Source organism: Vanessa cardui, chromosome 22 (assembly GCF_905220365.1).
Source record: "Vanessa cardui chromosome 22, ilVanCard2.1, whole genome shotgun sequence".
Classification (NCBI taxonomy): Eukaryota; Metazoa; Arthropoda; class Insecta; order Lepidoptera; family Nymphalidae; genus Vanessa; species Vanessa cardui.
The window spans coordinates 8,014,996-8,028,143 of record NC_061144.1 but is presented as its reverse complement, the minus strand read 5'-3'; the positions used below and the strand labels follow the sequence as shown (position 1 = coordinate 8,028,143).

At 32.4% G+C, this 13,148-nt stretch overlaps 1 protein-coding gene across 1 annotated transcript in view; it reads right to left on the bottom strand.

Moving 5' to 3' along the window:
* LOC124539393 overlaps positions 1-13,148 on the bottom strand; it is a 30,320-nt gene that overhangs the window by 5,054 nt on the left and 12,118 nt on the right. The window contains exons 2-4 of the mRNA XM_047116782.1: positions 7,237-7,711; positions 5,221-5,364; positions 911-1,006 (exon numbers count right to left, since the gene is read on the bottom strand). Coding sequence (XP_046972738.1) covers positions 911-1,006; positions 5,221-5,364; positions 7,237-7,386 — 390 coding nt within the window. The 5' untranslated portion in view covers positions 7,387-7,711. The remainder of the gene's footprint in view (positions 1-910; positions 1,007-5,220; positions 5,365-7,236; positions 7,712-13,148) is intronic.

Sequence of the window (13,148 nt, the reverse complement as noted above, 5' to 3'; positions counted from 1 at the left end):
TTCTATACTCTTTTTTTTCTTTATTCGAATATTTGTAAATTAAATAAAATAATAATGTTATAACACAATAAAGTACTAGGTGAACAAGACCGCGGACATAAGATATACACAAATACAGATAAAACCGTGATGTGATCAGTGGCTTGGCTATCGTAGGGCCAGGTGGTGCAGTACACCAGGGCCCCGGAGTTCAGGGGGCCCTTTAAAATCTTGAGCTTCTTAAGCTAGAAAGTCACGACCTTGTACACAAGATTTCTTATTTTGTATTTATAATTTTAAAGGCCAATTATTAGTTAAAGAGGGAAGAGAAAGAGGGGGTAAGGGCCCGATTCTTTTTCTATGCACCAGGGCCCTTCCTGACCCAGCTACGCCACTGAATGTGATGATGATTGGGATGAACCCTATAAATTAGAATGTTTCTTTACTAATATAGTAAAGACCATGTATTATATGCAAAAACCTCCCACTCGAATCACTCTATCTACTAGAAAAGACCGCATAAAAATGCTTTGCATAATTAAGATATAAGCAATACATAAGGACAGACAGAGCGTTTTATACTATGCAATGTCTGTTAACTTTATTTTATACTGTGTAGTGATAGAAAAAATAAAGATAGAAAAAGTTGAATTAGTAATATTTTTGTGTTATTTATACCGTCAATACTTAAACTGTATTACTAAGGCAATATTAGAGAAATTTCTCTATTTATACATACTAACAAATTTTCAAATTAAGAATATTTATTTTTATTCCTCTTTTGAAATAGCTTCTACTCCAATACCTCTTATACATTTTACAAAAGTATTCAAGAATCAAGTACGGTTAGAATCAAGTAATCGGGCGTGAGAGTATGCCAAACTTTCAGATACAAAAATGAGAAAAGCAAATGGCATTTGATTATAATTACCCAATGACTGATGGACATGTAGAAGACTAGAGCACATTCCGGTATCAGCACCAGTATGACCGCGATGAGCCACGCCAGTAAGTACGTGTTGTTTTTCTGAAAAAATAAACATAATAATTTTAGTATTATTGTTAACCTTTTGTTACTTTATCATTAGTATATTATTAAATGTATGTTATATGTATATATTTATAATATATATATTTATATAAGTGTATATATGTTTATATATATATATATATATATATGTGTATATGTATGTATGTGTAATGTAATTCAATATAAGGATGGCTTTATGCATCTACTGTACGCTCTTTCTTGCATGTGCTAAGGTTGGCTGGTAGATAAGGCTATATAGCTTTAAGTCCGCCTTTTGCTCAATTTATTTTTTGTTAAATAGTTGTGCAATAAAGTTTAAATAAATAAATAAATAATGTACGACACACAATTTGATCCAATTTCCTAAGAGTGTAAGCGGCAATAATTTTTATTTTATATTAGTGACCTCTGGAGATATTTTGTAAGCAAAAACTTGAAACTCATCTCATCACTGTGTGAGTGTGAAATGTCAGAATGTGATGTGCGATATTGACAATAATTATAACATTTTTAGCACTCCCGAATCAATGGCGTATCACCTAAAGTGACTTGTCAATATTTCACGAGTGAGATACTAAGTGAATTTTCACAGAATCTCACTTGTCTTTTTTAATCCATAAGTACATTATTTCTATTTTCTTTAGGCTTTCATTATTGCTTTAAGTTGGAACTTTTCTGTGCAACACGATACATTTTGGTCAAAGTTAATTTTAATAAAATAATTGTAATAATGGCGAATTTATGAGATGCCGATATGATCCAGTGATTGGCCGTGAATTAATCTTAACCGAATATTAGAAGCACCGCTGAATAGCATTGCGATATCTGCCTATGTCGGATGAGAATCTGTTACATGTTTCTTCACAAATTGGAAGTGGAATAACTCCATAATCTTTAGTACTAATATACATTGTGCTTACCACAACAGCAGAACATATGTATATAAATAATGCTACTTTTGTATGTTAAAAGCAAAACTTTTGTCCATATGGAATTGCTCTTCAATTTTCGGACTTTTTCAATGTAATACAAAATTAAATGAACTGGTTTGGTTAAGTGGCATTAAATAATCTATGACACACAATTATTTTAAGTTTATTGTTAATCATTATTCAAATAAACCAGTAGTATAAAGTTGACCGAAATAACAAGGCCTTTTGAATTTTATATAAAACACAATACCGGTACCGGTTTGTTGTAAAAAATAATTAATGCTTTAACCTATATGACCCTTTTCACCATCGTATCATTTAATAAAAACACAAGTTTTCAAAAGTAAGCGGATTAACGGCTGGTTAAATCCTAAAAGCCTCAAATCTGAATCTTTGCTGAATTGAATGCTTTCATTATTTCCATATATTTTTTTATGGTATAGGTTGGCGGACGAGCATATAGGTCACTGATGGTAAGTGGTCACCATCACCCATAGACAATGACGCTGTAAGAAATATTAACTATTCCTTACATCGTCAATTTGTCACCAACCTTCGGAACTAAGATGTTATGTCTCTTTGTTATCCTTTGTGCCTGTAGTTACACTGGCTCATGCACCCTTCAGACCGGAACATAACAATACTGAGTACTGTTATTTGGCGGTAGAATAACTGATGAGTGGGTGGTACCTACCCAGCCGGGCTTGCACAAAGCGCTACAAACAAGTATTGGTTGAAAACAAAACATGATGTCTTGTCTGATTTCGTCCCTACAGTCTTACTCTATACGAAATCAAGTATATCATTTGCGTCACATAAGTCTACACACGGTGACACGTTGTACAGTAACATTTAACCTTTAAATATTATATTTACACTACAATACACAATTTCTGACAATACACAATCGTTTTCTGGTGCGTTTTCGTTTGCTTTTAGAGAACAACACTACTGCGCTTTGAGGATGTTTGAAAATCCGAATACATTAAGAAAATTATCGAGCACTTACACACACACTCGGTAATAAACGGAAACACCAATATTTATTAATTGAAAAATATTTATTTAAGTTAAGTATGTAATTTAAGTATTAAATTCATATTTTTTATTTTATTAATAAATAAATAATTAGCAATATAAAGTATTAAATGTTTAAAGTAAGGTACCTGACCCATGTAAGGCCCACCTTATTTGTTTTTAAGTACAAAAAAAACAATACAAATTTTCAAATAAAACAAGAGTGTTAATTTAATCAATCATTTAATAATCAATGTATTCATACTTATTTTGTTTCAAAAAACAATGTTTTCTATTAACTATAAGCTTTTTTTTTAAAAGAGAGTTTTGGGCCTTATTTTGACCACTATTCCTTAATAAGGCCATACCCGGGCCTTATTATGACATATGAGAGTATTATGTTTATTTTTACCTAGCAAACATTATTTTAAAGACAAAACATAACAATAAAAAAACAGCAAAACGTTAATTAAAAATCAAGTAAAATAGGAACTTTTAATAACCGTAAATAAGTATCAACCTATCTAACATCGTAGATCTCACAGTGCCTTAAGACGAATGTCTTCAATCAGAGCGTCCGACCCGTCATGACATACGGAGCCGAAACGTGGACACTCACGACAAGGCTGGTCCACCAGCTTAAAGTCGCTCAGCGTGCTATGGAAAGGGCTATGCTCGGCGTTTCTCTGAGGGATCGCATCAGAAATGAGGTGATCCGTCAAAGAACCAAAATCATCGACATAGTCCACCGGATTAGTAAGCTGAAGTGGCAGTGGGCTGGTCATATTTGTCGCAGAACCGACAACCATTGGGGAAAACGCGTTCTAGAGTGGAGACCGCGTCTCGGCAAACGTAGCGTAGGACGTCCTCAGGCACGGTGGAGTGACGATTTACGTAAGGCGGCAGGCAGGAGCTGGATGCGAATAGCCGGAGAAAGACCACAGTAGCGTACACTTGGAGAGGCCTATGTCCAGCAGTGGACGAAAATGATGATGATGATGAAGTATCTACCTATGAGAATCAGTCTTGACATTTACTTAAATGTAATAAATTCTTCAGAAATTACTTTTACATAATAACAATTCCAAGTAAGAAAAGAACCAAGCCCTACGTTAGTTGGTAATGCATGCCTCAGGACATTCGAAATACTCATCATCGGCATCAAGACCCACACATATATCGTGGAACCAGGCACCAGATAGTCTACATTTCCTCATGTCCAAAATTTTATCTTCTTTGCAAGCATGACAAAACCAAGTCCCAGCTAATGACTGCTGATTTTTTCTAGTCACTCCAGATTTCTGACCTCTACCTTTGGAGGTCTTTAGTCTTACTTTTGGCGTAGTAGAAGATGTGCTTATTTTTTTTATTGCAAATAGATCTTATGTTACTTGTTGTTCCCTTTAATTTAATGCTTTCTTTCGTGGGGCAGCTGTGTTAATCTTAAAAATATTTGGCGTTTGAATGAGTGTTATGAAAGGTGACTTAGCCGCTATTGAATTGCTGGATTGATTTACCAAGGGATCGACAGCAGGGGTTTCTTCATAAGGAGACTTGTAGTTTTCATCATTAATATCTCTCATAGCACAAGTGATCTGGTGGCATTTTGCACGTTTTGGCTTCAATTTAGGATCAGATTCTTTGAATGGTTCCATAATTCTACTGAAATAAAAATTAAAAAATGCTTAATTTCATATGATCTTTATAAGGCCCATGCAGATTACAGATGGGCCTTATTAGGCTAGAGGAGTAACTTAACAAAAATAAATAAATACGTGTGTAACATTTTAATTTGAAACTTAAATTGTAATAACAACATGTATAAAAAGCTAATAAACCACTATATATAATTAAAATAAAGATTTACCAAATAATATTGAAAATACTTACTTTTTTGTAAGTCGAAATTTAATAAGCGCCTACTAGAAATCGCACGCGCTGCTTTCTTTTGCCTGCACAATCCTACAGGTTCGCTTTAGCGAAGCGGTAGCTATGGCAACGGTGGCCATTCAAGGTTAGACACTCGACGATGTTAGCTCAATCGGTTTGAATTTGTAATTTAGGATATTTAAAACGTGGGCTTTATTAGGCACTGGGCCTTACATGGGTCAGGTACCTTACACAACATAATAAATACTGAACACTCCTAAATTTATGTTTATGTGCGATTGCTAAGTATAAGAAGCGATTGGTTTTGCTTACGGATGGTTAAAGCATCTACGAAGCAGTTACAGTTACTTTGTTTTTCAAATACATTCTTACCGATATAAGGCCATGGACCAAGGTGACTGTGGCCGCGATAATGATGCAATAGCAGATCATCAATAAAACAGATGGTATCGGCAATCCGCTCTGCGACTCCACCACCCAAACTATCTCGTAGATTAACGCTATCGCGTATGCGACCTGGAAATATACAATTTACTATTTTAGTTAATTAAATATTATACTTTTTCATTATTCGAAATTCGAACCTAATCCTTTTTTTTTAAATTAAAACGAAAACAATTTAAAATAAGAACTATTTTTTTTTAATAACACATGTTGCTGCGAAGCAAAGAAAGTAAAAACTAAAACCAACTTAATATTCCAGCGGTTAGTCTGTACAAATGTATAGTTCATTAGGGTAATTCGGGTTGATTTTATAATTAGTGATTTTAATCACAATATTTTTAACACTTAGACTATAATTTGCTGTTTTATTCACATACCTCGAAAAGCGTTGAACCATTGAAAATGTTTTAAACAAAATACAATTCAGTTTAAAATAATCGTCGTTACTGTACCAACGAACGTTAAATATTCATATTTAGTAATTCATTCATTTTTAATATTCATAATGGTTGATTCTGTTATATATTTTATTATAGACAATTTCAACACTAATATTATTTACGTTAGAACCTATAACTTAGATTGCGCTAGCCCGTGGCGTTGCTCGCATTTAAGGAGTTGTCGTTAGGTAAGATTATTATATGTAAACCGTTTTAATAACCGTTAAAAGCTAAGATTATTATATATTTCCGTCTTTGGAAGTCATGTTGGTTTCATTTTTGTTCTTGTTGTTGGCTTTGAAATAGACTGTCAGACAGACAAAGTTACGTTTGCATTTATAATATTAGTAGAGATAAAAAATATGTTACTCCATGATTGACTGGATACTGTTAGTCGGATCGTTATGAAAATTTTAGGTTATTTTTTTTATATCCTACACCAAATGAAGTTACAGTTCATAATCTTCTATACCAATCGACCTTTCTCCATAACAGTTAGTATACGTTTGAGGACTGAGAGTACTATAGCGCCAGCCATATTGGATAAAAGGCTACAAATTTAAAAAGACATTGCATACCATACAAGACAATAGCATTAGCTATAAATAAAATACATTTCAATATAGTCATGTAAGAATAAATTTATAGGCAATTATAATGCATCAATTATACTAACAGACATAAGTTGAAATAGTTCCAACCGAATTACTTCGCTACGCCGTTACATTACACAATCTTGCATTTAAAATGACCTAACATAAGCCTCCATAGCATATATTAATAATATTACGATCCGGTTAGTAATCACAATATATAATCTGTTATCTGGATGTCTGTGAAGCTTATTACGCATTCCGCTATCCGCTCTCGCTGTTTCGACATCTCGTGAGATAACTTGGCCTTAGAACTAGTAGCCCCTTCTATTTGATATGAAACAATGTTGTTCAATTACTGAGCTAGCCTAGATTCCCTCGAATCAATGTTTGTATCAAAAACTCGACAGCTCAAATTATGGACTTACAGTATTCTGGTTACCTTCAGAATATTTATTGGATATTTAAATAGAGTTTAAATTTATAAATATTGGTAGAGAAGGTAAATTTACAAATAGATATTGAAAAACCTCTTGAGGCTTTGAGTACCTGTATGACATATTTTTTATAATGACCTGTATATATGTAACTCAGATATTTTGATATAAAGAGCATGCCAGGCCATGATAAGGGCCTTTTTTATAGGTTTCTCATATTTTTTATGTGCTTTTATTGTATATTCGTATTATAATTTGTATTAAAGACTAGTTAACCGTTTGGATATATTAACTATAACCTATAAGTGGAAATACTGGTACGCTCTTGATCACAAAGACATACAGCCCAATAACGCTTTTTTATGCTTTCCGATTAGGAGTCACATCTACAAACTCTTACTACACACACTTTCTTTAATGGATTTTAACTGGGAATATAGTACTAGTACATAAAATAAACTCGACATTACTTACCAGAGCATAAGCGGCAACAAAACCGGAGGCTGCTGTGACGCTGCAGCAGAATATCCTGCTGATAGCTGGCTTCATCCGTAACTTCGGAGAGGAGTCTGTGTCGCTCAGGTCATTGCTGACTGACATTGTGTTTATAGTATCCACCTTCATGTATGACAAATATACTAACAAATAAAATCGATTAAACTTGAACGGTGATGCTTATTACTCAAAATTTTAACGCATTATTCTTCAAAAATAAATTTCATGATCTATCTTCTTCATGATATGTTCTTAATGTTTGGACTGGTGATTTTTGTTGATGTCATTGGCTTTTTCGAAATTTGATTGATGCTTTTACTGCAGCAATAATTTTTGAGATAATCTTTACAGGTTAATAAAGATGGACTCCCGCGTATATGAAACTGACATCTATTCAATCATCATCGAAAAGGCAGTTTCTAATGTCGTTTTCCACGTACGATTCTTCGTCATCCTGTAAACAAAAAAAAAAAAAGATTTAATACAATGTTGTTATAAATTTTAATATCGCTGCATGGGTTTTTGTATTTTATACCAATAGAATGCATTATAACCTCCTTTTATTGTATTGTGCAGTTTTTTTTTTAAATTCAAAATAGGAAGGCTGATAAAAGAGAAACGAACATACGAATGGCACGAAAAGACATGCTAAACATTCCTTGCATCATTAAAACCGGAACAGAACAGATTATTGTGTGTGTTTATTTGGTTAGTATTTACCCAGGCTTGCACTGAGCCCAGTAAAGTAGTTACGTTAGTATATTATTAATGAGGAAATAACTATTTTAGTATAAGAATTCTTTGTTAAAAGATAATAACGATAAGATGTATCTACTACTGACATGTGACCGCGAAGAATGGCAAGAATGCTAATGGATTGAGGAATTATATAATTAATTTTATTCAGTGAAACATTGTTTGTATAAAAAAAGAACATATATAAAACCTCCTGCGGTGTAATTCTTAATAATAGATGTGAATACAATAACATCGTAGTATTTGCTCAATAAAAAAAACATATGCTATCGTTTTTTCCGGGTTTTGTAACATTGAGTAGCTGGGAATCTTAAGGTCTTTGACGCTGAATATATAACTATGAGAACACGTTTTCAATGTATGGGAAACATAAAAGGCTTTATCGTAATTAATGAAAATAACGTAGTAAATAGTAGCAATTGAAAAATTAGTTCTTGTTTACAATAAATTAACATAAACCATTTGTTCGTTTGAAGTTTATTACGTGTGAGAAACACTTGAAGACCATCGCATAATTGCAATAACAGTTATCTCAAGGATAAATATACTATTAAATAACCTAACAAAAACTTTCTGTCGGATGCTTTGTAACAAGTGTGGAAATCGAATAAATACCATTACGGTATTACATATGCGTTGATATTTAAATAATACATTAGCTATGTATTGTTAAGTTCTAAGTCATACCATGGTTTTTTGGACTGATAACAATATGCTAAGATTTTTTCTTTTTAATTTATTCATTTATTTATACGAGGCAATGAACAGGGCATCTAACGGATGGTTTTTGGAGTTAAGTGTTTATTATCTAATTATATTAACGTATTCGTATGTTATAACTTTCGAGATTATTTTAACCAATGGGGAATCATCGCGTTTGGGTAATGTATTTACGAGGTTTTTCTTTGCCGCTAAGCACATTAAATATAAGCACATACAAGATAAATCTTCTGTGCTACTAGTCAGAATTTGACTCGCGATCCTTCAAAACATTCTTAAGCAGTCTTTAAATTAGACTCCTTAAGCATTCCAGGTTTTACGAATGTACATGTACTTATGTATATTACTTATATGTATTTAAATTTAAACATAATAAAACGTTGATGACGTAAATAGAATTTACTTATAACAACATATTTATAACACGCATACATATACAGTTGCATAATATTGAATTAAATAATTAACAATTTATAATTAATATTGTAAAATTGTGTGCGGACAAGCAATAACGGGTATAGGAATATTATTTATATAATCATTGTAAGTTATTATTTAATTAAGGTAATCGCGCAACATAATAATACGATTATTATTACAAGAAAAGATTCTGTATCTATTTTAAAGTAAAGTAATAGTCTGTAAATTTCCCACGGCTGGGCTAAGGTCTCCTCTCCCAATAAAGATAGGGTTTGGAACATATTCCACCACGCCGTTCCAATGTGTTGTTTCAATGAAATTAGACACATGCAGGTTTCCTCACGGTGATCTTTTTCACCGCCGAGCACGAGATGAATTATAAACACAAATTAAGCACATATATATTAGTGGTGCTTGCCTGGGTTTGAACCCGCAGTCATCGGTCAAGATGCGTTCTAACCACTGGGCTATCTCAACTCTTTCTAACTCCAAGCAATTGTATTGTTTTTTTCAAGTTTGAAGAGCGTAAAAAATATACTCAAATATAGTCTTTGTAGTTTTTTTTTAAGTGAAAAGGGATAGAAAATGCGGATAGGTATTTACATAAGTACACTTTCTTTTTTACTCGATTACCTGTTACTAGAAAGCGCGCACTAAAAACACTGTCATTAGTTCCTAATTATTCTAAACCCGCTTTGTGAACTCGTAAAATATATCAACGTATTATATTTTCTAAAAATACAACGGCAACAAATTTTATACTTAAAAAAGATATTCAAGTACATAACTAAATTAATTCAGGACGCTTATGTATTATTTTACGAATTTCGTATTCTAAAAAAAGAATTATAAAAGACCATGCTCACCAAGAGATTGCCAAAAAAATGTTTTTTTAAGTTGACCTCCTTGATTTTAATAATCAATTGTGAACAAATCACTCTGCCACCTTTTGTTTATGTACTGGAGCAACAGGATTTACATTGCTGACAAGAAACAAATATATTGTCAAATACTAAATAATCCGTATTTGATTTAGTACATATATATCATTTAAATAACTACGCAGTAATTAATTTCTTGTAAATTTTTGTTTTATGTAGAGCGATTTCATCCAAGGCGTACTCAATGATATTATCATATATGATAATCATATATGACTTTGAAGTAAGATTCTCAATGAATCCAAAAAGTTACAAAATGTATCGGAATTGTTAATTTATAAAAGAAACATTTGTGTTTTATAAATCCATAATTTAATCATAGTTTGAAATATAGTGGTAATTAGTATGACACTGGTAGGTAGGTAGTAGGCAGTGACCATGAAATAATGCACATTTGATGAGTGATCACGTTCTTACTCATCCAAAGCCATTTCAAGGCTCTTTTGTAGAAATGCATTAACTTGTACAAATTACACGAATTATATATTTGTCTAGAATTGCGTATGAAATAAAATTATCTTTAGACGGTCTCACGAGCATTAAGCTATTAACACTTGTGAATACAATATCCTGTGATATAACTGTGAGTTGAGAACAGTCCTATCGTCTGTCGACTTTTCTACTAACCTCAATAATCAGCCTAAATATGAAAACAACTGGGTCCATTTTACAAAAACATCGCTTTTACAGTTAGACTACTTCCTTTCTTCAATAATATGGTAGGAGACGACGTGATTCGAATGGTTGACGATTTGGATTCATTGTAATGTCTGAGGAACTCTAGCCGTGATTAGAATTAAATAATCGATGCACTATTATCATTCGTACGGAACATTTTTTTATTTACCTAGATCTAGAAACTTTTACAGGTATTCATCGAATGTATTACTTTAATAATTTGTATAGGGAAGATTACAAACAATTATAAAAAACATTATAATATCTTCTTCTCATTGTAAGTTCAATTGTAATATCTATTATATGTTCGACTGGTTTCATGTTTTTATGTTTTTCATTCATGGTTTATGTTTTTTTTGGCAAAGAAGTAGCTTATGTTCTTTCTTGGAGTTTATGTTTGCTTCATACCAATTTCATGAAATTCGGTTCAGCGGTTTGGTCGTGAAAGAGCGACAGACAGACAGAGTGACTTTCACATTTATAATATTAATATACATAGATTTTTTCTTAAAATAGATGATGATATAAAGAATAAAAAAAAATAGATGATGATGATGATACAACAATCACCTACTTAAACAATAGACTCAAAACTGTACATAAATATAAATATTTTCCCGTGAAATTGTAGCGGCAAAGGTCAATTTCCAGAAATATGATTTTCCAGAAAATCTTTCTGGAAAAGAATACCAGCAGCAATAATACGAAACGAATCAACTTAATTATTGACATGACATAATTAGTCATGATTTAAAATAATCATTGGTATTCTCATTGGAACGTAAAAATGCCATTTGTCAATATTGGCGATGTTTTATGACATAAGTATTTGAGCTTGAGTCGACTATCAAGAACTATTGGTAACGCAAAATCTAGCAGAACAATTAATAATTCGCATGGTATATTTAAATCTAAGTATTGTTTTTCTTCACTCGTGTGATCTATATTTATATTATAAACTTGCAAGTAATTCGGTCGCTCTTTCACGACCAAACCGCTGAATCGAATTTAGTTGAAATTTGGTATGAAGCAAACTCCAAAAAAGGACATAATTGTACTTGTTTGCTTAACACCAGTCAACCAACACCCTAAAACGCAAACGAAACCGCGGCCCACTACTAGTTGGATATTATATACATTTTAGAATGGTTGTAGCTTTACAATTCATTTAACTTGTAAATTAACAAAAGTGCTTGTTATATTCTGTTAAAAGTATTCTTCAAAGGTTGAACAATGTTTACAAAGAATTCTCAAGTTTAGTGTCAATATTATCTCAGGTTGCATATGTAACGTAGAATGACGAATGGAGTATTTGAGTTTGTTTATTTAAATGCACTAATCTCATGGTAAGATTTTAAAAATCCTTTTGCGAATTATTCTTATTTAAAATAATCGGTCAATACTTTTCACTCATTTCTTTAGATTGAACCCATTAAATTTTGGGTATGCAAAAACTTTACGGTGAATAAACATATTTATTATTATAAATTGTTATTGTCTCTTTGGCTGATAAACCTTCAATCATAGAAAAAAATCTAAATATTCTTTATTGTATAGCGATAAACTCATTCATAAGTCAAGAAAGATGCACACTGTTGTGCACGACCTCCGTGGCCGAGTGGTGTGTACACCGGTTTTCATGGGTACGCCACTCTGAGGTCCCTGCTTTAATTTAATTACAACCTCCCAAGTTTATTAAAAATGAACTAGGCCTAGAAGACCTTGACCTTATAGGTCGAAACAATTGACCGATAGTCGCGGCTACCGGTGAGTAACTGCCCGGGTAAAGGGGAGAAATCCGAGACCCGTGACCAAACTGGTTCAGAACATTCAGACAAGGCCTGTACTAAAGCTCTACTAATTACCTCGTATATATCTAGGTGGGTATCGCAGTGTTATTAGGGTTTCAAATGTTATATTATATAGTTTAACTTTGTTTTACTTCACTGAATTCGTTTATCGAATAGCCAAGTGGAAAATACAAAACAAATAAACTAAGTACGTATACCAGACGTTGCAGGACGTATCGCAGAAAGTTTTAGTATATTTTATGATGTTATAAGCAGTTGTACTTCGCAATTTCATCCGCATTAAATTTAAATACTATTGATGTGACAAGTGTGAATTGCATTTACTTTTTACTAGCTACCCGCCCCAGCTTCGTGTGCACTAAATATACTACAGTTTTTTTTTTGTTTCTTTACTATATTTTTCATGTATTATATACAAAAGCCTTCCTCTCGAATCTCTCTATTTATTAAAAAAACCGCATCAAAATCCGTTGCATAATTTTAAAGATCTAAGCATAAGCGACTTTGCTTTATACTATGTCATTAGCTGTGCCCGCGACCATGTACGCCTTTGAATATAACAAAA